The sequence below is a fragment of the Struthio camelus genome, chromosome 2 (genome assembly GCF_040807025.1).
Source record: "Struthio camelus isolate bStrCam1 chromosome 2, bStrCam1.hap1, whole genome shotgun sequence".
Lineage (NCBI taxonomy): Eukaryota > Metazoa > Chordata > Aves > Struthioniformes > Struthionidae > Struthio > Struthio camelus.
The window spans coordinates 134,908,743-134,936,117 of NC_090943.1; the positions used below are offsets into that span (position 1 = coordinate 134,908,743).

General features: G+C 38.8%; 1 protein-coding gene across 5 annotated transcripts in view; it reads right to left on the reverse strand.

The window, feature by feature from the left end:
- CHD7 (chromodomain helicase DNA binding protein 7) overlaps positions 1-27,375 on the reverse strand; it is a 132,475-nt gene that overhangs the window by 77,161 nt on the left and 27,939 nt on the right. For all 5 annotated transcript variants that reach the window (XM_068932626.1, XM_068932629.1, XM_068932627.1 and 2 more), the window contains one exon: positions 10,663-12,520. In XM_068932626.1, coding sequence (XP_068788727.1) covers positions 10,663-12,345 — 1,683 coding nt within the window. In that variant the 5' untranslated portion in view covers positions 12,346-12,520. The remainder of the gene's footprint in view (positions 1-10,662; positions 12,521-27,375) is intronic.

Genomic DNA, 27,375 nt, shown 5'->3' on the forward strand with positions numbered 1-27,375 from the left:
AGTCATGAAAAATTCCCCAAATCCTAGTCTAATGCCTCAGTTACAGAATTATTTTCTTCAATAGGCTGTCCTGAAATATTTCAACAGGAGACTAACAGGAAAGACAGACCCAGCAGGACTCCGATATTGTAGGCATTTATCCCTATTCCCAAGTGATGGCCCCTGCCCCAGTAAACACTTGCAATATCCCATTAATAAATTGACTCAGACATATGGATAACAACTATAACGCCAAAGCTTAAAAACAGTTTTAATGGCTACTACATGTACAATTGTATATGAAGCATAAACTAAAGGTCAACTTTTTACGGTAAGTATCACTTTAAATTCAAATATGAACTGTATATTATAAGCCTCCCAGTATATTTAGCAACAATTGGCTGGTACAGAAAGACTTCTTCCAAAAATAAAATAAAGCACTTCATATCATTCAGTGCTCACATGTAAGTAAAAATTACAGTATTATCACTGTTATCAGAGTCTTGCAGGGCCAAAAAAGATATGAAGTACCAGAATGCAAGTGGATGGAGGGCCATCTGGAGAGACAGAGATGGAAAGGAGAGTGGAAAAAACAAAGTTCATATTGATAACTAGATTTTAGGAAGTTTGTTATGAAGCTTGTTATGAGTTCTAACTCTCTTTCCTTCAAAAGCACTAAACGTAAAATCTGTAGGAGTTTTTGTGTCACAATTACAGTCAGCGGTCATTATGTTCTTCTGGTTACAGGAGTTGCATAGACATTAACAATTAGACTATTAAAATCGATGTTTTTCTAATCACTATGCTATTCAACTGATTACATTATTCAGCCTGCTTTAAAGAGTCTGTTATAAGTAGGTGTACATTCATTTCTGAAATGCTTACATATGAAAGTTCTCTGATGAAAATAACATTTTTATATTTTACAAAATATAAAAAAAACGGAGAGCCCAAATTTTACAAGTCTTCACTTTTCCTTACAACGTGCTATAACAATATAGCGAAGAGATATTCTGTGCTTTATACCTTACTGAAGGGTAACAGTGTTGCACAGCTGATGACAGATACTTGCAGTTTTCCAAAACTAAAGATCAGTAATGATCCATGCATAACTACCAAGCTCCAGAAGTTAAGATTTCCTGATGTTTAATTTCTACAGCAGCAACTCATGCAATACGAACCCATTCCCAGAAGAACTTAAGCCCTGTGCTTGTTTAACATAATACATGGGGCTTCTGTCTCCTAAAGTTGGCTAACAAAAAAAAAGCTGAAGAGTAGAGGGAAATAATTGCATCCAGACCTCTGGTACTCATTCAGGAATTAACAAGTGATGGAGCAACATAACCAAAGGAATGAAGATTCTTCCCAGTCGAACAATGGAAGACCAGAGAGATTTACTCATGTGCCTTTTTCTTGGAGGTCTTCCACATCTTGCACAATTTCACTCTTCTACAGTTACCACATTCTTAAATAACGGACACTTATGTTTTGCTTTCAGTAGCGGAACCAATCCATCCACCTCTTAAAGGTGGAAATCTCACTCCTCCCTAATGCATTTCTTCCATAAGCTAGTCTGCCAGTTTAGCGAACTGAAAACTATACTTTTTTCTTCCTGGCTTACTTTTCTGGCAGGTTAGAGAAACAGTCGGTTCTGAAGAGATCCAACAAGCGGTCAGAGCTAACACAGGCTAAGCGGTGGGAAGAGGGACTTCCTGCTTTGAACTGTTAGATTAATTGGCTCCATCTTCTCGAACCTCTCCCTCAAGCGAGAGCAACACTACAAGAGCAGGAATTTGGCATGTTTTAGAGTATCGGACATCTGAGTAAGAATCTGAATCATGAGTTGGGTTCTGAGTAAATAACTTCTATGCTCATCATCAATATGCTCCTCTTTAGGAACAGGGGTACTATTACTACCAATCTCTCCCAGTAATTGAGCAAATTCTAACCAAGTCTTTGGAAGGTGATGTATCAAGGTTGCAAAATGCAGAGACAATGCTGATTCAGAGTTTATCAATAAAACCTGTGTTCAGACCACTAAGCCATCCTATATATCAGTTCTACAACTTTATAAAGAAAACTTAGAAATAAAATTCAAATTAATTTCTAATTTTTACTGCTTTTAAATGACTCTGTGTTGAAGCAAAAAAACAAAATTTATATTCAGTGCTTAACGAAACAATGCATAGATTGAGAAAGATATGGATAGTGTCTTCCCTCATTTCACTGCACAGGACGCACATCTAATACAATTGTGCCAATCTCTTTCTGCTAGAAAGAGGACATTATTTCATCTCTTCAATTAAAAGAAATTGCAAATATCTCAGTTGGAAGAGGGGAAAAAATTCCCTCTTTCCTAAAAAAAACCCCACACTTCTGAAATTAATTATATTTTTGTGAAAAAAGGAAAAGGTGAGAGTTAAGAAGAACTAGGAGACACTGGAACATGACCTTTGTTACTAACACAACAAAGTTTTGACTTCTAGTAGAGGTTTTACTTTATCAAAAAGTGAGGGAGGACTTAGGGGTTGGTTACTGAGGTAAAGCGCTACAGAAACTGGTATGTACTTAAGGGCATCCAAAGAGCTAAAAGCTCCCTGCCCCAGGAAGCAGCGGTGCCCATCTCCTCCCACCTAGCATCCCCGCTTCTGCACCACCAGCCTGGGAGATCACGCAAGCGCACAGTGCTGTGATGCCAGAAACTTCACTTGGCTAGGAGGGAACCAGCCAGGGCAGCTCCCTTACTAGCATAAGAGTTCAACGGAGGAAGGATCAAGAGCGTTGGTGCAAGGAAGGGGGTACAATTCTGCATTCCCAGACTTTAGCCACCTCTACCTTCCATGGACTTTTTTCAGCACAGACTAGATACTGAGTGTTATAAAGCTTCAGCTGTTGGAGGGGAACAGTGCAGAAGCGAGCACCTGGCCTACTATTAGTATAGTCCACCAATTCAACTCTTTCCTTATAGGCCCCCACTAGACTTAAGCTGCATTGTGAACGCTCCAGGTTTGAGAGCTGCTGGCACAACCGTGCTGGCAAGCTGTCAGAGGAGCATCTGCCCACAAGCAAGAGGAGACAGAGCAGTGGCAAGAAGGTATGAACGGAAGCAGCACACCAAGCAGTAACAGGAGCCACCGAGTCCAATGGCTGCCTCTCACCAAGGTCCGGAGCCTCCAACAGCTAGCGGACAAGAGGGGCTAATTCCCAGAACTTTCTCTGTTCTCACTGTAGCACACACCATCGTCGATCTCCTCTCTAGTCCTGCTTCTTAACACCTCTCCTTCAGACCACCTCAGAGTCTCACTCCCTCTTCCCTGAACACCTCTCCCTGCCCATACTTCCTACTCTGCTCCTACATCAGCTCCTGGGAATCAATTTTTCCATTTTTAAAGCATGCCCACAAACTTGAGAATTGTTCAAACAATAACCACCACAACACTGTACAAATACATTTTTGAATCACAGTGAAAAAGCCAAGGGTGCTAATCTTTCTCCTTAGCTACTAAGCTCTAGATCTCTGTACACAAAAGAGGGTACCAAACATTTGCAGATGCCATCTCTAAAGAAAAACGGAGTGATTTGTTCCCAAAAACCAAGACATGACCATCTGCAAGATATATATCCATAAAATTAAAAGAACATAGGTATCTAGAAGAGAAAAAAAATCAAAGAGCATAGATAAAGGAATGGAAGGAGTAAATTAATCATATTTGGTGCAATTCTTACAGTTTGTTCAAGTGGGACCATTCCTTTTTTTGATAGTATTTTAGCTTCATCGTTGTTTATCAATTATTTCCTTATAATTCAGTTTTGAAAATTCAAAAGTCAAAAGCACTGGCCCATTAATTTGAAAGAGAAATTGGCCTTTAAAGACAAAATTTAAAAATCAAACTTCAAAGTGATATAGTGCTCCATAATAAAGGAAACTGATATTTACTCTTGCGAGAGGAAAAAAAAAAAAAGAGGAGGAAATAGGCAAGTTTGTAACATTAACATTCAAGAGACAAGCAAAGGGAGCATTAGTTTAAAACAAACGGATGCCTCAAATTCCACATGGAAGAGGAGAATGGGAAGACTAGGAGGAGGATTCATAATAACAGGCAGCAAATGACTGCCTCACCTGGAACTTGTTACTTAGAGACTGTCACTGTATTTAAAAAAAGTTAATAATCAAGCGTTTTTTCTTTCATTTGCCCCAGTTTTCCATCCTTTAAGTTACGTAGGTTGTTGATGGTGATGCAGACGTCAGGGTTTGTATTAGACTATTGCCTTTCAGTTATGTAAAAAGCTTCTCTGAAAGAGATTTAAATTTGTTTGAATAAATATAAAATATGAGAATGTGTTTGTTCATTTAAAATTAAGACGACTGCCAAATCCCACTGGACGATGACTGTCAACACATAAAAATAATGAAGTACTGAACAGTAGCATAATTTAAAAATATTTCTAGCTAGGCGATTCCTCAGACAACGCTAACGATTCCAGGAAGACAATGGCCAGGTCACTAACATAAACAAACTTCCAATGTATTAGTGCTGAAGAAGAAGTCTGGTAACTCTATGCCTACAAAAATTAGCATGCTGATGAGGACTTATATTCTCATAATACTGCAAACTGACTTCACCCAAAACTCCAGAACAGATAATTTAATGGCACAAATTATTTTCAGCACAGTGAAATCATGCCACCTTAGAGAAAAAGGTATTCTTAAAGTTACTTACACCTCCTCAATTCCAAAGTTATAAAAAAAAAAAAAAAAAAAAAAAGAACAAAAAATCCACAACAAACCCACCTAAGAACTACAAATCTTTGGCCCAGAGGCCTATTCACTCCTCGAGTCACTCTAACCCCTTATTTGCAAAATTACATATAGCCTTTTCAAGGGTGAGGTGGCAACAAGTCTTTGGATGTCTTTCATATTAATTATTAGACCGGAATATATCTAAGGAGTTTTGTAACATGAACTTTTGTGTAGCTGGTATTAATAATTACATCCTTTGAGAGACTCAAATGTGAACTAGCTCACAGCTGAACCAGATGTCACCATAACACAATATTCTACTTCACAGACATGAAATTACTTCAAAGCTTTAAGTGAAAGCAGCTTTAATGGTCTACTTTTATTTGGAAAATTATAGCTAATTACATTGTGTACCTTGCTCAAATACAGAAGTTCTTCAGAGCCTCAAGTAAATACAGTGGAAGCTTGTAAACATCTAAAAATAAGTTACGACTACCAGCCTTACTTTCAGATGAACCCTACAGATTTTCTTCTCTACTTTTCCTTCGTTTTTCTCCATCACTTCTGATTTGGCTTAGGGTTTCTCTCTCTCGCCCTCTTTTTTAAAACTAGCGAGTTTCAGCAATAGGGTTTTATTTTTTCTGTTTAGTCTAGCACCTTTAACAACTTTGCCAATATCCACTAGTTTGCTAGTCCAAGAACACTTGGAAAAGGAGACTAGAATTTCCAGGGTCAGCCATGAGATTTTGCTGCATAACTTCCAATTCAAAATAAAAAGTATCCAACTAGTAGCGTTTAGAAATTTTTAAAATTTTGGGACTTTATTTATTTACAGGAAAAAGCTAAACACACAATAGAACAGCAAACAGTTTTCTCTAGACTTGTGGGACATTGCTTCAAAGTATTAATTTAAGCAAAAAAATTCTACCTATTTAAAATGATACCATTTGTTACTAAATAAAATTATAGTACACAGATTGAAAGATAATTTGTTATGTGAAGACAGTAAGGAGACATAGTCAGTCTCTTCTTACTACACTCTGTTTCTAGGCATTAGAGAAATTAAACCACCCAGGAGAACGTCAACTTCATTTTAGTGTGCAAGCAGTACTGACTTAGTATACAGTCCCTGCTGGGTTAGAATATCACTTCAAATCATTCCAGTTGATAGTAGTTCGCATACCTTTCCATTCAGGTATAAATTAAGCTGAGGCTGCAACACCAAGTTTGAAAACACAGGAAGGTCCTGTCACAGGGATGACGCTGCTGGTGACTCAGCAGGACTTTCCCCATCTCTTCCCCTCCTAGGGAGGGCAGGAAATTTCAAACCAATGCACTCATACCAAACAGAGCTAAGAGTGATTAAAACAAAATAAAAAAAAAAACAATTCACATGTCCAAACGTCTGGCAGCTAACTGGTAACATAAAATGAGTACCTTCTCAGAAAGCAGTTGGACACCTTAACCCCAGATCCTTCAACACTGTCAGTGCCCACTAACAAGTTCCATCATTTAATCTAGCATGGAGGCTTTTAACTATAATTATTCCTTCTTTAATTATTACCATAATCAACTACAAATAGCGTAGATCATGTTTGTGGAACTTGTTTAGTGAATAACATTCAAAACTTAGTCCACACAGTAGCTGCGGGTAAATGAAAAGTTCTGTACAGCATCGCCCCCAAGATAGCCTAATATTGACAAAAAAAAATTCTTATGTTCGCTCTATTACTAATAAAATTCTCTGAAAACAGTGATGATATTTAAGAGCAACTGTATGGAATCAGACCCCCAAAAGCCTGTCTAACACGACATCCTGATAGTGTCTGTGGAAGAGGACAAGAACTGGACACACATATAGTAGATGCATCCTCATAACGAACTCTCACCCTCTTGTTATTCATGCTACAGATACGCTGAGACAAATGTAGTGCCTCCGCGTTTAATGAACACGGATTTTTCTGCACAACATCTCAGAACTGAGAGATCAGCATCTTAATGTGCTATTCTGAACTCACCACCTGATAATTTGCTGAACATCCTAAAAGTACGAAAACAAGAGACTACAAACCCTTGTTTCATAGCCACCTTTTTCAAGCCCCCATATCACTCAAACTTTTACAGGCTTTCTCTGTATCTCTCTTCCTCCTCTTCCCAAATCATCCCTCTCTTTTTTTTTTTCAAGGCTACCGCATTTTTATTTATTTTAGGTGGGAGGAAGAGACCCAGAACTGCACAGCACGACCCACAGGCATACCATGCATATATGCAGCAACATGATAATAATGTGTTTTGCTCTGTACTACTTCCATAATCATTCCTAACATTTTATTTCTTTGCCTGTATAGCATATTTTCAAATAGCCATCTAACACCAAGATCCTGTTCCTGAGCAGTGGCAACCAGTTCAGAGGCCTTTACTGTCCGAGAATTATATTTTCTCTTATGCTTTATTTTATATTTGTCTTTAGAGATTTTTGTCTGCCATTTTCATTGCACAAGCACCATGCCTTGATTTACACAGCTTGCGGCCAAGCAATCAACACTCCTGTTGTACCTCTTTCTAATTACTTAGTTTCATTATTGTAAGGTCCCGCCTACAATTGTGTGCTTGGCACTCAGCTTTACTCTTTGAATATCTTAACAATAGCAGCAAACTTTGTCATCTGTCTTTTCACTCTTTTCCAGGTCAATTATGAATACGTTAAAGAGCATTAAGCTCAGCACAGATCCCTCCGCTGTGAAAACAAGTTTTCAAGATCCCTCTGCTTTGTGCCTTGGCCAAATCACCTGGCCACGGTAGAGCCTTTCTCCCCAATTCCATGGCCACTGAATTCTTCTAAAAGCTGTTGGTGAAGAACCTTTTCCAAAAAGCCACTCTGAAAAATCAATGTCCCAATGTTACCGTCGTTCTTGCAAATGGTTACCTATAAAAACTGAACTGAATCCAGCAACTCATTACTAACAAGGTCCTAATAACCTTGCCTAGTTCTCTGCTACTAATCTAGACCAGCTGAACCGCCAACCACCACTTGTATCTCCCAACTGAAATAATTTGCAGTTTTGTACACAATAAAGAATCCTAAAATTGACACAGTAATTTCTTTCAAGCTAAAAGTAAGACAACTTCACTTTCCCTCCAAGATATCTAAAAACAAAACACTAATTTGGTTAACCACAAGTATTACAGCCTTCCCATGATAAGGCTAGCTTCAAATCACTGAAAAATAATTACTCCTGTTGATTTAAAAGTACAATGATTTTCATTTCCCTAACTATATTCATTTTTTGTAATTAATTTTATACAAACAAAAACACACTAGTCATTTAAATAACTGTTCTTTAGTGAACAGTCTTCTGCCAACTGACATGAAGAAAAAAAAAAAAGACAAGACATAGACAGACAGGATAACTACAAATTCGGTATTCCATCTTAAGAGCAGGGTTTTCACACATCTGCATTTTTCCCCAGGGGATGGGGAGGAGCCGAATTTCACTGACTTGAACAATGTGTATTTGATCCAAACAGTTTTCAAGGGGGAAATACCTGCCTTTCAAGTGTTTCATTACTACAGTCAGGTTCAACATAACACACTAAATTGCACTTATCATCTCTCAAACTTATTACTTAATGGGAAAGTATGTAACAATAACTTGTTCCAAATAAAAACTTAATAGAAGCAGACTAACAGAAGCTATGTGGCTAGCTACAATTGTTTGAACTACTGATTTTAATCACATAACTTGAATTATCATGTGGTTTTCCTCTAATTATCTAGTTTCAACACGTACCTTTGTTCAAGTTTTTCATCTGCAGTTTAAAACTTTGTAATAGGTTGCACTGCTCATTTAAAAGTTCGACCGCCTGTATTTTACCTCCTCAGTGATTAAACAAATGTTCCAAGAACATTTAAAAAGCCTTTCCATTCTGCAAGTAGACCTCCTCCTCCTAAACCATTTGTTGCTGCTAAAAAATAGTTTACTGGATGACCAGTTAAGAACACTGAATTAACTCCTAATGCAAAAACATCACATTTTTAGAGCCCAGTGTTTATTATAACAGATCTTAGGTCCTTCCTCCTCCCCACCCATCACCACTAGTAGTGAAAGGTATTAGCAATACCATCTCATCTATTTTTGTTTCTCTACTTTTTATACAACTTGTGTTACTTTTTATATGATTTCCTTTCAAGTTTTTCATCCAAGACATATCAGCCCTTACTGTCCGGGTGGGGGGAGAAAAGAGAGAAGTCTGCAGTCTTGAACCTCTTTTGCCGTTTCCCAACCTTTTCGTACTAGAGTTCTCCACGCTGTCATTCCACCTTTCCCAAATTGTTGCTTATTCTCTTGTTTTCCAAAGGCAGTCATGAGTCCCTCTTACCCACACAGCTGATAACCCAAGCAGTATTATCAAGAACTCTTCTCTCCATGAGGAAGTGATGGACTGAACACACGTTTTGTGTGCATGCAAGAACTGTAATTTACATTCTCCAAACAAAGCACGTGCATGCAGGTGGGGAGAGAGGAAGGGGAAAATATATGTAACAAAATGTCACACTAATTTGGAAGGTGTAGGAACGGTCTTCAAGATATTCTTTATTCAAGAGCACAGCTTCCTTTTCCCTCCCATGAAGATCCTGTCCTTTCCCTTACACCAGCTTAGTCCCTGATCTCCGTTCCAGGACTTTAGTGCCCTATGGCATATCCAGTGCTTTCCCCCCTCCTCTCTTCCACAGAGAATGTGGAAGCCTCTCCCAGCCGCTGAGCTGCTACATCTACCACTCCTTGTCAGCTGCCTCTCTCCAGTACGTGCATCTGATTCCCAGACCCACCTCATGCTGTGCTGAGCAGCTAACAGAAGCAGCCGGCAAGCAGCAGTGGAAGGGACTGCTGAGCAGCTGCTTTCCACACAGTCCTGGGACACTGGCTAGGACAGCTGTTTATATGATTTATTAGGCTTATTGTAGCATCGTATCATTATGACTGCATTCCAACAATTGTCTCCAAATATTTATGCGGAGAGCTACTTGGCGTTAATTACTGACTGGTTAAAAATAAATAAATAAAAAATAAACCTCCGATATCCTGGCCACCTATTCACTCAGTACCGAAACGTCTTAAATGATTGACTGATAGAGCCAGAGGCAAGCGATGGCAAATCTAAGGATCCCAAAAGGCATCTTTTCAGCTCAAGCTTAAAACACTAACACGTAGTCAAACCTGCTAAGCTACAGAAGATCAAGATGTTTTAATACTTCCAGCTTTTAATTAAAAAATAATATGGAAGTAATATATTTTCACTGAAACCCAGCAGATCAGAGACTCAGTAAAATAAAACTTCCATACTATCTGAGATTTCATTTAAGCCTCTGAAGATCTAATCTGAGACAACAATTCCCATCTGTTGTCTTCTTTTCATCTAAACTGTTGCCCCATCACTTAGTGCTGAAAAAGTTCATCCCGGAAATGTTTTCACATGTAAAAAAAAATCAGCTTTAACAGAGAAAGTATTCCTTTAGCATTTAAGGAAAACCTTCAGTTTGGTTAAAGTAAGCCCATTATAAATCGAACTTCTTCCTAAAAGTTTGCAAATATGAAAATTATTTGTTTAAATGACAATCATCACACATGCTTTCCCTTTTCTCCTCAAAGGAACCAACATGATTAAAAAAAAACACAGAGGTTTTCTGTTCATCCTGTTGTTGTATCAGATTTAGGTATATCCATACTGTTATCCTGTAAGCACTGTAAGAACATTAGCAAGCTACCTGAACCTCATTTTACCTCTTGCTTCTGCGTAGTAAGAAAATAGAGTAACAAGTAATTAACAACAAACAGGGGAATCAAAAAAGAACAACTATTTTAAAATTGTATGTGTATCTGTATACTGAAATGCACTACCACAATTTAAAGATATATTTTTTTCCATTAGAAGTGTCTTACCTGAAGGACAGGCACTTTTTGTGGTGTGTTTTGTGGTGACTGGTGAAGTTGTGCCCAAGGCTGATGATGAGGATGTGGGGGTGGTGAAGACTGATGATGTATCCCTGGATGAGGCTGCATGGGAGGACAGGTTGGCATTTGCTGTTGAAAAGACTGCTGTTGACTAGGCAGCTGCTGGCCAGATATTAGTCGTTCTTGTATTGCTTGGGGATCTGCAAGGCCAACACCTGGACAACCATTTGGTCTCATGTGCCCACCCATCTCCCGTGGTGCTGAAGACATACCCATAAACGGACGATTCTGTTGCATGTTTCGGGGGCCCATATTCCTTTGTCCAATTCCCATGGCACCAGGGGGCTGGTGTGATGGCTGAGGATGGGGTATATTTGGATAACTGCCAACTTCCATTGGTATTCCAGCACTACCAGGTCTAACCTGTGGAGGGGGTGTACCTGCTGGATTACTCATTGCTTTCATAGGTGACATGGGAGGTGGAGAGGCATAAGTTCCCTGAGGCTGTGAAGGGTGCATAGTTTGCGTGTTCATTTGGTTAAGTGAGCCACTAGGGTGGATGGGTTGCTGGTGCATTAGTCCTTGACCACTGCTTGATGGAAATCCTACAGCATTTGGGTATCTTGGTACAGACTGATTCATTGGAGTGTTATTTGTAAGGCCTAAATTCTGATTCATCCCTGTATTATTAACTAATCCCTGATTAAGGTTACTGTAAGGATATCGAGAATACTGCCCTGAGTTGTTTATAGTAGGTGAGGGTACCGTCTGGCTCCGAGAACTAAAATTAAGTGTTTGCGGCCTAACAGCACCCTGCTGAGGAGGATTAGGGGAGAATCTGGGGCTGTGGGCTACTGATTCTCCATGGAGAGCAGTGGGGGGATGGTGGTGAAATTGCTGGACTGAGTGTCGTAAAGAAGGTGCCATACTGGGATTCTGCTGGGGCACATGAGACAAGTGGCCAGGTCCTGAGGTGGTAATGAAAGGGTTTCCCTGATTAAGGCCTTCTTGGCCTTGAGAAAACTGGTTCATCCTCTGCTGTTGTGGCTGACCGTGCTGTTGCATTGAGAAATCACCACGAGCCATGTAGTTTCCCATCTGTTGCATGTGCTGAGGGTGGCCCTGCCCAGGTGGTCCAGAGGGTGCCTGTGGTGGTTGTGTCGGTTGTGGTTGTTGCTGCTGCTGCTGCTGGTACGGTGCTCTTATCTGGTCTGGCACTTGAACTGCCCGTGGTCCCCACATGGAGCCACTGTCTACAAAGGGTTGCCCGTGTCTTTCATTCTGCATGCTAGGATAGACTCCCATCTGACCACCAGCACCACTGCCGTGAGGAACCTGAGGAACTGGAGGGTTGTGATACTGTGAATGAGGAGATGCTATTCCATTCCCAGGGGCACTGCTTATCATTCTGTTCGGCTGATCCATCAGGTGCATTTTCTGCTGTTCATATTGATTATAGTGATCAAAATGGGTCAACTTTGCTTGATTTTGATTTGCAGGGGGATGATGAAGAGATGACTGTAAAGAGGGAAATCCTTGATCCATGGGCATTTGTTGCCCCATAGGATTTACTGTGTTTTCTGGATATCCACATTCTCCAAGACCTTCCAGCCCTTCACTGAAAATATTCCCATCTTCTCCAAAAAGACTCATCATTCCTGGATCTGCCATCTTTTTTCAGCACACAGCTCCTCAGAGCTACAACTAGAACGCTAGTCTGTGCTTCACCTCGGTGAGGTGTTTTGTCCTCAAAGCCTTTAATCCTCAACTAATCTCCTTCATGTCATTCCATATTTCCTTAATTCTTTTGGACCACGCAGTGTCAGGCAAAGTCTGGTTACTGCTCCTAGAGGAAGTGGGGGAAGGGGAAGAAAAGAAAAGAAAATATTGAAATCGACATCACACCATATAAAGAAAAATATACTTGACTGTTTCAGACAACAGTAGCTCCAAAATATCTTAAAAATCTATTTGCTTTAACGAGGATTCATTAGCTTTATCAGAAGCTTTATTATGATAGAGAGTTAGGAAGCAAGCAAAATACTAGCCTTAACCTTAAATTAATCCATTCACTACACTTCCTAGTGTTCCTTTCTTGGGTGGAATAGAACAAAAGAACACAACATGCAGCAGCAGCAGCTGCCACAGCAGGTAGGCAGATGTATGAATATAGCCAAGCAGCCCATCTGCCAAACTAAAGCCCTGAAAACGCTCTAGTTACCAACAGCATGTCCTTAACCTTATTCCCCTGAGCTGTGTAATCAGATGAGCAAGCAGCAGCACCAAGTCCTACGACAGACTAAAGTTAGTTATTACGGACAACAGATTTTTCTGACCATTTAGCATATACCAAACTCCAAAACCTAACTTTAGATTTAAGTCTTTTTGGCACACTTTTTTTTTTTTTTAAATTTAATCAAATTGTAAATTGAGAAACAACATGATGCTTCTTCCCATTTAAGCAAAACTGCACAATCAATTTGTATAAGAAAATTAAATTCAAAAGCCCCATTCTATGATAAGGTAGATTTCTGAATCCATGTAATAATTTCACTGGAGTTCATTATTCATCTTCAGATAATCACGTTACAACTGTAACTATAACATTTCAGAAGACCACAGTAAAGTTTTGTTTGCTCCAGAATTACAATCTTCAAAACTCACTAAGGAGAACCAGTAATGACATAGGAATTTAAATAATAAAATACTAACCTAACAAGATACGCACTTGGACTTGAAAAAAGTAATGCAGCACTTGAACAGATTAGTTTCAAAAAAGCTCCAGATTAGCTTTTCCACAGCAAAGAATTGCAAGTTCTGAAATGCTGCTTTGCCCACCCCACTGCCCTCAAAAAAACTCAAAAGATTTTGTTTGAATTTGTTCATTTTGACCAAAACTAGTCTAATGCTATCTTTCCTTCTTAAAATCAGAAATTTACATGCTATGGCTTATATCTGAAAATAAACATTAAGACAACAGTCAAGAAACTCTTCATTCCCTATATGGCAAGTAGAACAGCTCTTTTTACTCCTTTGCCATTAGCCGCAACTGTACTTGCAGATACCTGCTTGCCCTTGATCAGTGATAAAGCAAAATAAGATTTACAAATTTGTACTTTTCTCTCGCACATTTTGGGTCAGAGGAAGGAAGATTTCAATCACTTTGCCTTCAGTTAAAATGCCTGGCATTCTCTACTCAGTTTGTCCCAAACAAGTTTTGGGGAGAAAATATCAGCATGTTTATTACACTTTTTGTAGCCTTTGTCAAGAGGACCTTCTACAACATGAAGCAGAGGGCGAGAGGGAAAGCACATGCATTTATCACTTCTCTTAAAATAGCATTTGAATGTCACCTTTAAAACTACACTCTTAAATCTCTTTAGTGCTTGGCTGGGATATTAACACTTGTATTTCTAAATCACTTGGGGGTAAACTCCTACATGCCACGTTCATCTCAAATACCTCTTTCTTCTGACTTAAGTTTTCTGTATTATACAGAAGCCATCTGTAATATTTGCCACCTCAATCAGTTTATTAAAGCAGCGTAAGAAAGTTTCAACAACAAAGCAAGAAGGAGCCTCCTTCACCAATTCAAGCTTTCACTACAAGTTTCAGGCCTCCAGAGCAGGCTGCTCTGTCATGGTAAAGTTCACCTCAGTGATTTAAGGTCACCTGAAGAGTTCTGATACTTCTACCTCCACTAATGCATAGGGCAATCAGCAGCTGGCAAAAGCGTACGGAGGGTCTCCATTTAGGAGAACAGCCTCTCTGCTTGGAAATGCTAAAAAGCACAGTGCACAGGTATTCTGCTGTTGCTACACAATATCAAACCTGAGCCAACCGGAGGATCTGACCCATCAGCTAATCTATTTATATCCACAGAATTATGAACTGGTAAGAGTTTATTACTAATTTATTATATAAATCATGCTTACGAGACTCATTCTGAAGAGACAAGCATGTCTTACCCTCCCAACATAGTAATGAAACTTTGCAATAAAAATAACTGAAATCTACATAGGAAAATACTCACTTTAATTATTACAGACAAAAAATGACATAGCATGTCCAGAAATCAAAGATGCATGTGAGGTGTACTGCTTAGCTTACTGTTCATCAGCTGACAGGCTTCCAATCGAATTGAAGTGAGGGCCAGCCACTAATGACAGTCAACATCAGCTAACAGTAGTTAGGACCTGCTACTATACCCACAGAAATAAATGAAAGTAAGTTCAGGTTTTTGCTTAACTAAAGACATCTTAATTCCTGCCCAGCTGACTCCATCCCAGTTTGCAGATTTGAACTGGGTACTGTTGCTTACATGGAATGAGATGCACTAGATGCCTAGAACACTTCCAGTTTCCTGAGCAGACACTTTCTAAAAAGTGATCTCTAAGTTTACGAAGCCCTGTGTGTACAAATAAACGTAACACCTGAATTAAAAATGAAAATACTGTCACTATTTATGATTTTAGATCTGCATTTTTATCTAGAAGCTGAGATCAGCTCACACTCCAGCTGTCAATGCTAAAGCAACTGGGTTTAAAACACAGCGCACAAATGTGCTTGAGAATTTGTTTCTAAATTGTAGTAGTATTTCTTCAGCTTTAAATTCAGCCTTAAGTTTAATGACAACAGCCCTTTACAGTCAGAAGTTGTGCTTTCACCAAATCTTATTCTACCTCCCCAAATAAGAGTCATCTCTGCGATGCAACACATGGCTAGCAGAGCACATTTAGGAATGAAGGACCACAGCAATCCGAGTAACTACCAACTTCTTGGTAAGAGAACAGTCAATGCTGGAATTACCTAGTAAGCTCTGAACCTTCTATGCTAACGGCACAGACATCTTCTAGATAGTTAAGCAAGTCATGAGGTTGAGGAGATAGGGTCAAAACTTTAAATTTATGCTGAAACAGTTATTTCTGAAGTAGGCAGCCTTATTACAAGTTGTAATAATTTCTTTGCTTCTTTGATTACAAGTAACATCATTTTCGTTGCTTAAATCCTCAAGGCTGGTCAAGGTTTAAAAAAAAAAAAAAAAGGAAAAAGAAAAAGAAGGAAAAAAACCCACAGGGCATAGCAATTGCATTAGGAAGCAATTCTAGCTTAAAGTTATTTGCTAAATGCTCCTGTTCATTTCCCCACAAAAGCAAATGTTCTAACATCAAGGCTGGACCAAGACTGACAACAGTAAGTTCGGCCTAAAGTCTTTTTTGGCTTAAATACTCTAAAAATATGCATTCACGCACCATTTTCTCCATTTTCCTGTAAGTCAAAACCAGCTGATATTCATGAAACATTCACTATTTTTCAGGGACAAAGGAGACAATATCTGAATCTTAAAAAGACAAAATGCTGAATAAATTTGTGAGCATAAAAAACAGATAGTGAGCTTAAGGATAGCAAGCCTTTTTAATTTTACACCAAAATATACAGATTTTGGTATAAAGTTCTGTAGTCTCTCTACAGAGAGACTCAAACTGAAAGTTTACACCAGCAAGACTGGACCCGAAGAGTCTGTGAATAGATTTCCTTAACACTTGCCTCAACAACATATTGCTGTTTAAAGTGATGGCGTGATCCCAGCCACCAGGACACAGTCAATTGCTTAATGACCCTGTTGTCTCAATAGACAAAGCTTGCATTTACTCTAGTCTACAATGTTCCAATCTTGATCCGCTAGACCCAGATTTTAAATAGTGGTTAACCATTGTTCAGCTTAATATTTCAGATCAACATGGACTGAATAGCCTTGATCAGCTCCTCACTTTTGGAATGGAACATAACTGACTGCTACATTAAGCGTAACCTGACCTAGCATTGCAAAACCTAAAATTTGAACTTCCTTAGTCTTTTTGCCAAAGCAGCAGGTATCAACACTCAAGAACAAAAAGCAGCAAGGGCAACAAACCGATTTATGTGCCTCCCACAATATCATCTTTACATTCTTATGTTCAGAATAACCTTCTGCAATAAACATGTCATCCAATTCAAGTCTCGCTTTCCTGCGCAAGAAATTCAGCAGTATTTCTTGACAGTTAAGCAGCATGAAAACTGAATAAACAGAATTTGGAAAAGTAGTTAATACAGTAGCTGTTTACTTCATGAACATCCCAGAAATGTTTCTCCAGACCAATTCTTTAATGCCAGAAGTTGTGGGATTTTTTTTGTTTTTTTTTTGGGGGGGGGAGGGGAAATGAGACGTCATATGTAGCTGATTTTTTTTTTTTTAACAAAGCAGCTCAGACGCAAGTCTGAAGTACTTGACAGATACAAGAGAACAATTACTTGTACAACAAAACGACACACCTGCAATGCAATATAATGAACACTGCAAATAACACCTTATTTTAAAGCAGTAGGTTAAAATAGGTCTCACGCTAAAACAAAGTTGTGCCAAAGGTCATTTTGAGACTGAAGCCTCAAAACGTAGGATTAAATGTAGATTTAGTAGCCTAATTTTTAAATGCTTTATATATAACTGCTTTTCAAAATTGCTAAGCCCCTATTGGCTCTTGAGGTTGGTCATTTAAATATTTGCCACATGGAAGTAGATGACATAAATGACAGTAACCAAGGTCATATTTTTCTTTAATGAACAAAATCGGAGGCAAAACATTCAAATACTTTATAAATACATGTAACAACCTGACAACACAGTAAGTTATGCCAAGAAGCTCATACAGTGGCAGACAGCTGATCAACCCTGTCAGCGTATTCACCTATGGAGTGATTAGCACTTCTGATGCAAAGCTATGCAAGTGCCTAACTGCAAACGTAGGAACTATGCCTGGTCTACTCGTTTAATGCTTAGTTCTCATTTACATCACAGACAACTTTTCATGCACAGTACTTTCCCACCGCATAGAGACTAGCCAAAATAAAACAGCAGACCTGTAAGTCGATTATAACGTGATTTTGGCTGTAGCTTCCAATGAAACTTGGTTATGCGAATGCCTAAAAGCCACTTCTTCAATGTAGAATGCTTTCCTAATACAAACTTCAGAGAGTACAGTTGTGTTAAAAATTAAGTTTGTATCTGATCGAAGGATGTTGAGAATCTTACTTTTTTTTTTTTTCCTTTTCTTTTTCCTGCCCCCCCTCCCTTCTCCCCCGGGAAGGGAGAACAGACCTGCAAGGATGAAAAGAATGACCTCACGCAGTTCAGGAATATTCTACCTTCTGCGGAAGGAGTCAGCATAAATATTTCTGAAAAGTTTGATTTTACATCTATCCAGTTAGTTAGTCCTTTGCAGAAGGACCTTCCTTCCAGAAATTTGCAGTGCCAAATTTAAGGCAGTCAGTATCTCGTTAAGGTTGCTGGTAGGGAGGGTGAAAATCTCATCCATTTCCTCAGGAGTCATGGTTTAGTTGACTGCACAAGTGCAAAAACCAACATGAATATTATTCAGCAACATCTTTTGGGCAAGAAATTCATAAAAACGTAAGTTTTGCATAAAATATTTAAGTAGGAATCAGATTGCATTTTATTTCCTTAATACATCGTGTACTTTGGCAAAGAACTGGCTTTTACAGAGGCAACTGAGGGCACAACAGCCTTAGAATATTTGGCAGCTTGTGGCTGTCAAGCAGCTGATGCGAGAACGACCAGCCAGAGTTCAGCCTGTGCCACGCATTTGGAAACAATATCCTACGTCATTCAAGTTCACAGGCGCTTTGATACAAGAACTACAGCAGCATCACCTTGGAGTACTATGATGCAAACCCGTCGCGTCTTGTTGCAACAACATACACTCTAATTCTCAGTGACTTTTCCTCTATATTCGCTATACCAGCTAGACTGCAAACTGTGCTCCCAATAGGAGAACTGCCAATTTTAAATCAGCATCTATGATGTTAAACAAGAAGCCTCAAACATGATCTTTTCTTTCCAGTCCAGAAGGAGAAAGGCAGTTTCTAGCAATTTATGAAAACTACATGGGGGGAAGAAGCAATCTATGCCAGAAACACCTCAGTTTCAGTGTTACGTAGCTTGGAATTTTAAGAGGCCTTTTTTGGTCATACGACCATCCTCTGTCCCCACGTTAAGTTTAAAATATAGATGTGAGAAGGGGAAGGTTTTATCTAAAAATAGTCCTAGATAAGCAAGAGAAACAATTGCAGTCACAAAAATATTTCAGGAATACTTCTGAAAATATTTGATAGCAGCGTTATCTTGCAATAACTCTGTAAAGAGGAAAAGTAACACATTTTCCATAACTCTAAATTAGGCTTGAATCTTACAAGTACAGCCCATATAGTCAATATTATTTTCAGTTTTGGTCGGACAGCGACGCTTCTTAGTCATCAGTGCAAAGTATACACTCTGCTATTGTCGGTACGTGGTTCAAGTTACCGATCTGATATATAGCTACGCGACGATAACATGAACAAAAAGCCTAAGCAAGGCTGGGGGGGGGGGAGGTGTCAGTGAGAAGACTTATATTGTCGCCATCAGTCACCAAGAAATCTCCTAGCAATTACATTCTCTTATAAAGCTGACACTAAACCAGTGGAGGATTCAAGAGGTGGGGCCAGCGGCGACCTGCTGAGGCGCTGAAAAAACACCAAGCACAACTGATTACTCTTGTTAAGGGCCATGCTTTTTGTACACCTACTGCAGTTGTCACTGATTAACTAACTGATCTGGCAATTTCCTACATTCTTTTGCATTTAAAAAGGATCTGAGAGGCTGAGAGGCATCCCCTTTCATATTCCAGGAGAAGTTTCAGACTGCACCCTGTCCTGACCACGCTACGGAGGGGCCCCTGCTCAAACAGGCTCCTCTCTCCGGCGCACAGGCAGCCTTCCTCCCCCCCCCAGCCCCAGCCTGCCAGGGCTGCAGCTGAAAATAATTTATCTGTTCTCTCTGCAAGAGCCCAGCATATGTGATTGGGAGGGAAACGTATCCATCATGAATAAACTTGAGCACAAAGACAGGCTGAGTGTCACAGGATACAAAAGGGCAGAGGTCAGCGCAGTAAGCTGGAGGGTTTGCGCAGGGCTGTGCCTTTTAATGCATGGCTGCCTCATTCATTTTTGGCATGCAAAGCAGCAACATTAGGCAAGAGCACTTCGCGTTTTTAACGTCGCACCAAGTAAAAGAGTACCGGCCAAATGACAAAAGGCTAAATGACAACACCGTTGTAACCAACAAAATAATCGGGTGATGAACGAGCAGAATTCAAAGTAAAATAAAATCCCCGCCGCCACCCTTTTGCCAAATTGTTGAAAATAGCTCACAATGTTTGCATATAGAAAGCAGGGAATTGTAAAAAGTCATGAGGTGGATACTCAAATGTTTCCCAGGGTTTCTAAACACGCGATTTTCACGGAAATGTATTTTTTTAATCATGGGCAGGTTTTAAGATTTAATCACGTCCCAAAAGGCTATTTCCAGCTGTAGAATTACGAGCACTTTAAAGTAGCCAGACCTTATATTTTCCTTTACCTGTTATAAGGCCAATACAATCATGTTTCATTCATACTTTATGAAGTCTGAAAAACCACTTGATGAAATTACAGTCTACCAATACCACACATGGTATATTTGTCCATGTATATTCTATAATCATTTCAATTTATGACTTGTACTTAAGAGTCATTTTCCTGTACATGTGTTCTTCATAAATACTGGTAGATCGCAGTCTGCGCTTGTACAGGAACCACATATCCACACTCATTTTTGTGAAGATAAATACACCTTATATATATCCAAAGTGAAAAGCCAGAGTTTTCATTGAACACATTTCAGAACTGCAGGACAAAAATGGTAGTTTTGCCTTATGCTCTTTTCAACTGGCAAGATGAACCATCCTATGTTTGAACTCAAGCCCTTAGTCAACTTTCAGTATTGATGGTAATTTTTGCCCAGTACGTACATTTAGCATGTCATCTTGAACCTTTCAACAAATAATGAATTTGCATATTACATTGGAAAAGCTTTACAAATTACCAGCTTTGTAATATCAATGCTTTAGAAAGTATTTTAAATGAAATCACACATTATCCATTGGCTTTTAGAAGTCTAGCTTTCTGGCACTAGAGATCCTTTTCCTAACAGACTAATTATTTAAAGTATTTTATCATATGCAAAGAACTACATAAAGCAGTGTTAAATTCTTACGCCTGACCATATTTCTTAAGTTATTTCACAAACTTAGAGGTAAGTCCATCATAAAGAAAAAGGGTTCCAGGGGGGGAAAAAAAAAAACAAATGGTAGCTGAGGCATAGTTCAGATACCAAAACCCATGTTCCACAACTACTCTTTGTTGGAAAACTCATTTGGGTTATTCAGGTCCCGTCCCCCCCCCAAAACTTGATATCTATCTTGAGCATTCTACTGTTTTATGAAAAAAGATACTCCAGAACGGTGGTTTATTCCTGGCCTCTGGAATAAAGAGAGAGTGCCTCTGCAGGCACTCGCATGTATAAATGAAGTTTGTTTTTTGTTGGTGGTGGTTTTCTTGCCTTTTTTTTTGTTTAAAAAAAAGATACCTGGCTCACAGTAATAAACGAGGGGATATTTGATCATTTACAGCACAACATAAATGACCAGATCAAGCTATTCTCTGCAAAGGAGCATGTCAAATGGAAAAGGGCTTGCTAGTTCTCAACAGTTCCCAGTGTAAAAATCTATATGGCATTTAAAAATAAAGAAATTGCTGCCTTCAAGTTCACTTATTTCCTACTATCATTTGCTTTGATCCACAATTGAACAGAAGCCAGGTGATGGCTTATAGGTTTGTATACAAATATGGAAGAAGGTGCCTATGTAGTGTAAGCCATCCTGCAGAAGTAACAAATGGGAATGGGGACTGTCAGAACCCTGCAACCCTCATCAAGGTGTCTTGTCATACTTCTGTGTGGCTCTCCTTTCCAGGCAGGGCTGAGCTCAAATGTTTTTCCTCTATAAAAACCGCTGAGGTTCAGAAGGAAGAGAAAAACCTAACTGTCTTATGCAAAACTTTTAAGAGGTCTCTTCCAGTCCACACACATTTTCAAGTGTGTGTTGTTTAATTCCTATGTATACACTTCTAAAATGACTCCAACACATTTATGTTTAAAAAAAAAAAAAAGTGCCTTCCAGGGAAGAATTTGTAATGCAAAATTTTAGAACTAGTCTCATTTCCCTTTTAATCAACATTTTGAAGAACTTGCAAGCTGACTTGCAAATCAAAGATAATTACCGATCAACTATCCAGAGCCACAGTTATTCAAGTCATTGCAAGTATTGCAAGCAGTGAAAGCAGCTGACATTCAGCTACCATGAAATCTTTTATACCTTACAGGAAGGCTACCTTCAATTCCCCATGAATTTTTCAGAGACCTATGATGAGCATACAAGAATATTGTGGCATCTTTATTCATGGATAAGATGTGACAGAATTTTTACTCATCTGAAAACAAACTTGGGAACTGGTTCTATTTCGCAATAGGTAGCCCTACCTTTTCTCAAAAAGCAAGGCAAGCTTAATTTCATGACTGAAAGCACTATCTTCACCTGTTCCTAATGACATGCATTCAGGTTAAATTTGCCTGTCAAGCTATGAATCTTAGACCTGCTGCACCATCTACAAAACTTTAAGAGACTTTTTAAAAATAAATCCATTGCCACGCTCTCCCTTCAAAAAAAACAAAAATATATTCCTATTCACTAAAAACCTGTAAGGTTAAAATTAGAGCTTAGATTTTTTTTTTTTTTTTAAAGTGGGAAAAGCAAGCAAATCAAATGGAAGGGTCAGGTCGATTGAAAAATCAGAGTACTATTTTACAAGTCTGAGAAATAGCAAAGTTTATTTTGATATCTTTGGAGGAGTTTAGACTGCAAATTCTGTTGGTCAGGCAATTTCTTTATTTTGTGTTTTTAAATACCTGAAATAAAGTGAAATTCTGGCCCATAAAATGACTCTTAAAAAATAAAAGGCAATCAAAAATACTTAAGGAGCCAAGATCTTTTAACTACAGAAGTCAGGCATCCTAATCAAGTATTACATGAAGACTGCTACCATACAAATTTGAAAGGCTGCAGCTACTGTAGTGCAACCCGGACATGGAGCCAAACTGCGAGCTATTGCACTTACTTTTAGCAGTCCTCTGTCAGGGCAAGACCTCCAAAGCTAGTTTATTATCTATTCTACAGTGCAGTGCAGAAGCACTACTAGAAAAAAAAATAATCTTTATTCTAGGGTCAAACACCTCCTAGTTAGAGGTAAACTAACACAAACAGCTGAAATGTATTCCTTTGCTTACCAACTATGTAAACAGATGAATTGGAAAACAAGTACAAAGAGCTTTTGAGATATCAATACTAAGTAAGATTTCCAAATGGATTTTATCTGTACCAAATGATTCATCCAGAACAGAACAGTCAGCATGAACCCCAACACTATCTTCTACTTGAGAAGCAAGGAGTAAATGACATCATTTTAGGACCCTTTGTACATTAAGAAGTGGCCCCTCTCTGTAAGTTAGGGTGCAAAGACTTGCATCACCTGGAACCCATAGAGCACAGCTGAGGAAAACACACAGCTGAGGCTTTGCTGGAGACCAACTGATTTAGGAGCCATAGGAATTAGTGACAGATGATTTAAGTAATAGCAATCCTTAAGCTGTGTAAGTAAATATAATTTGGACCTTCAGCTGTAACTCGGGTAACCGTTTCATTAATGATGCTTACAAAGGAATAAAAATATCTTCCTGTCCCCCCAGTTAGAGATATAAGCTGTACAAAATTAGATGTGGAAGTAAAAGTAGTTAACAGGATGATGAACTGCCTCCTACCACTAATGAAGTGTCCACAATGAACTTTTTCGGCCAACCTTTTACACTACCTTTTAAATTATTTTTGTGGTATCTGATCACAGAGCACCGTACCAAAGTCTGAAGAATGCAAGATCATCATTCTTTCTTTCCTGCCCTATTCAGCACCCAAAATCCACGTACCTCTCTTTTCAGAGCACAGTGATCTCTGAACTTAGCCTTGAAATAAAAGCAAGGGAGATGATCAGTTCAGAAAAGCACATGCTACGTCCTCATCTGAGACTCCAGCTTCTAAGCAAAGCAAGCAGTGAAACATCTCATCTCAGTCACGGCCAGTCATCAGAATCAGATCCTGCTGGATACTGTACACCAGAGCTCTGTGGGCTAAGTCTGGATGACATGGAGTTGTCAAAGAAAAATTGTATTTGAGAAACTTCAGTGTCTTAACACTCTAAATACATGAAGATCCAACAGAATAAATCTATTTATACCAGGTGGACACAGGTCCTTGTAAAACTGTTAAGAAGGCTTTTTTTGTTCAGAGTTCCATCAAACCCAGTTCTCGCTTCTCGGTAAGCGTAACAGATGCTACCAGAAGGACTTAACACCAACAGCACCTATGCTACCTCCACAGCACCCAACACGTTTTGCACAGCTCTGCAAATTTCTCAGAAACCAAAAAGAGATGAGAAGAATTAAGCAAGGGGAATACTTGGACCAGCTTAATGAAGAGATGTGTGCAATACAGTAGCAATAGCAACAGCTGTCAACTGGATTTGTTAATCAGGTTTGTCTGGAGTCCCAGCTTGCTTCTGAGCATCCATGTAAGCCAGCTGACAATTTCCCTTTCAAAAAGCACACCTCACTAGTCAGTCATGCCTGTCACTGCAAGCTGGGATTACAGCAAGGGCTGCATTCTGAACTTACTTGAAGACTGCTGTTAATAAACCCTAGAAGTATTTATTTAGCATTAAGCTTTTTAGTGCCTTTTCTTCTGGGAGAAGACTGCATTTGTTTTTTATTTCTGGCTACTTAAAAAGTAACTTTGCTGCTTGGTGGTGGAAGGGGTGCAACTCTACAGGACAATTTTGCTGAATAAATTCTAAGCCTCAGTCTTGGCCATACTAACTTTTTCTTCTATCAAAATAGAGAATATCAACACTTACCAAAAACCATCAGTGGCATCAGATCTATTTTTTGATTATTTAATACCTAGATTTTTAGATAGTTGCATTTACTGAAGCCTCAGTTAGGTGTTAATGAAACCAAATAATAAAAGGTGCACATACACTAGTAACTCTTCTTGACAACTCCTTCTTTAGAAGGGATGGAGGATGCTATGACAGGAATTTCTATCTATATTTGAAAAAAACATATATATATATATTTTTTTTTTTTTAAGTTAATAGTAACTGAAATATCAACTTAAAAACAAACAAACAAAAACCAAACAGTTCTTCATCAGTATCACGTCTAAAAAGGGTCAATTCCCTGTTTCTTAGTAGAACATCTCTAACTCACTTTTTCTGCCTATAAATAAACAGGTAACTCAATTTAGTACCTTTAAACCAGGAGATTCAGCTCCATGCTGTCAACCAGCTCTGCAAATAGCCCTAGCCAATTATCGGGGAGTTTGAGATTATCAATACGGCCATGACATGATACTTCACCTGAAGACGTATAGTTAACTTTTCATATATCACATCCCTTCCCTATGTCTTCTACAGCAAGACACAGACAAAACTGAGCTTCCTCTCACCTGCTAAAGCACTGAATGAAGTAACAGAATCAAAATTGGAGTAAGCCAGCAGTTAAGGCCTACAGCAGCACTCAACGTCTTTTTTTCCCCCTGCGTTAAAGCCAATTAAAACAAGTTTGAAAAAGACTTTCATTTGAGAAGCACGGAGAAAGTATACATCAACAAAGTAATGATGCAAGGAACATCTGCAAGATGGAAATCTAATGTAGCTCCTCTATTTCAAACCTATGACAGCAATATAGTCCAATCACTTATACTGCTGCTTTTTAATTCCGTTAGAAAAGAAGCACCCCTCTGTTATTTTACAGAAGACATACCACTCTGTAAGATAACTTTACAAATGAAACAGGGCTTAGAACACACTCTGAAATCATCTTCTTCAGTCTAGTTCTCAAATCTGTAAGATTTCAATTTTTGCAACAAACTTTACATTTCACTGGAGCCAAAATACTGTCCAGCTTGTCTTCCCTACTTTTTCACCTAGAAGTCTGCAGTTTTGACTGAAATTCAAATTAAAACAACCACTAATTCCATCATTTAGTTTCCCATTTCTGCTACATCATACACTAGCTGCTTAATGCTAGAGCTTTTTAACTAGACAGACTAGCGTACCCAAATGACATAACTTATTAAAGCACCAGTAGATGCTCACTCCCTCCACTGCTGTTCCCAATTTTCAAAAATCACAAGTTGGTCTTCCCTTAGCCCTGATTTATTATCTTTTCTAGTAAAGCTCTGACGCATAAGATGGGGGTGGTGGCGGGAGGAGAAAAGAGGAAAGCTTCTTTCCAAATCATTGCCAAGCCACTCACCAGACATCTCCAAAACCATTCTTGTTACTCAGCTGAACTGCTAACCTATAAACAGCATTGCAGTTGCTCATGGCTCCACACGCAACTCAAAACCTGAGTCACAGAACTATTATCCCTCACTAAAAACAGTCCTACTTCACCGAGTCCTCTCTTTCTCAATCACTATTTCATTTGCTCCACGTTTTTCAAGAAGACAACGCATCTCATTGACATAGAGCTTCTTTTTTCTGTTCTCTCTGTACAGAATAATGTGTGACAACTGCATGGACTAGTCATGCCTAGAAAGTCACTTAGAAGTATAACACTACCTCTGATAATGTAACGCATCTGTCTTCCAAAAAGGCAAGCAGTTGCTCATATCAGCAATTCTACAATATTTTATTTCTCCAAAATCCAATTTGCCAATACCAAGCTAATAAATGCACGGTCCCCACTTAGAAATCACAGATTAAACTACACATACCAGGTTAAAACTGAATTCTATGTTAGCCGGGGGTTTAATCTGAGAAACACAGAAACCTTCCTTTCAGGAGAATGAGCATTAGCACTTTTGATGTGCTCAGGGATTTCAAGTTGAATCTACAAATCACTTAAAAAAATCACTTTACAGTAATTTTCAACTGGTTGCCTAACACCCATCTCCTAAGTGACTATCATCAAAACACAACCATAACACTAGTGATGAATAAATATTAAAAAGCCTTCTGTGAGATCACAGGAGTCTTCAAAAACAGACCAAGTTGTCAGAGCATGCTTCTCTCACATATGCTAAGCAGTAGTCACATTCTGGAAATTAAAGCATCAGTCAATTACAAAAATGGTGCTAGATACATTTCTCATTTACATATATTAACAGACTACAGATATAAGTAGCCTAAATAGATTTAAAATGCCAATAAATAGTTCCAAAAGGAAGATGATGAAATCATGAGAAAAAAGGAAGTTACTCGCTTACTAGGCCAATCTGACTGAGTGACTGCACTTAGGACAAATCAGAATACTTTCAGCAGGGATAATTAACAGAAGTTTTGCAGGGCTTCTATGCACTGACAAGTCAGAAGTGGTTACAATTTTTCAAATATCAAATGGGCATTTTGTTGCTCAACTGTTCTGCTTCATAAGAATATTCCTTGATTCCAATACTGTACTGCCACCTCCTCTTCTGCTTTTTGTTACTTACCGGTATTGCTCAAAAGTGAGCAACAAACCAGACATCTCTGAAAGGGATCATCTAAGTAACTGCAGGATCAGGGAAGTGCTAAAGACCAGAAGAGCCTAAAATAGCAGTCTGAAGATGGGCAGCAGGCATCTGTCTGCCAAAAGAGAAGATACCTTATGAAGTAAAGTTCTCCTGTTCTGTGGGC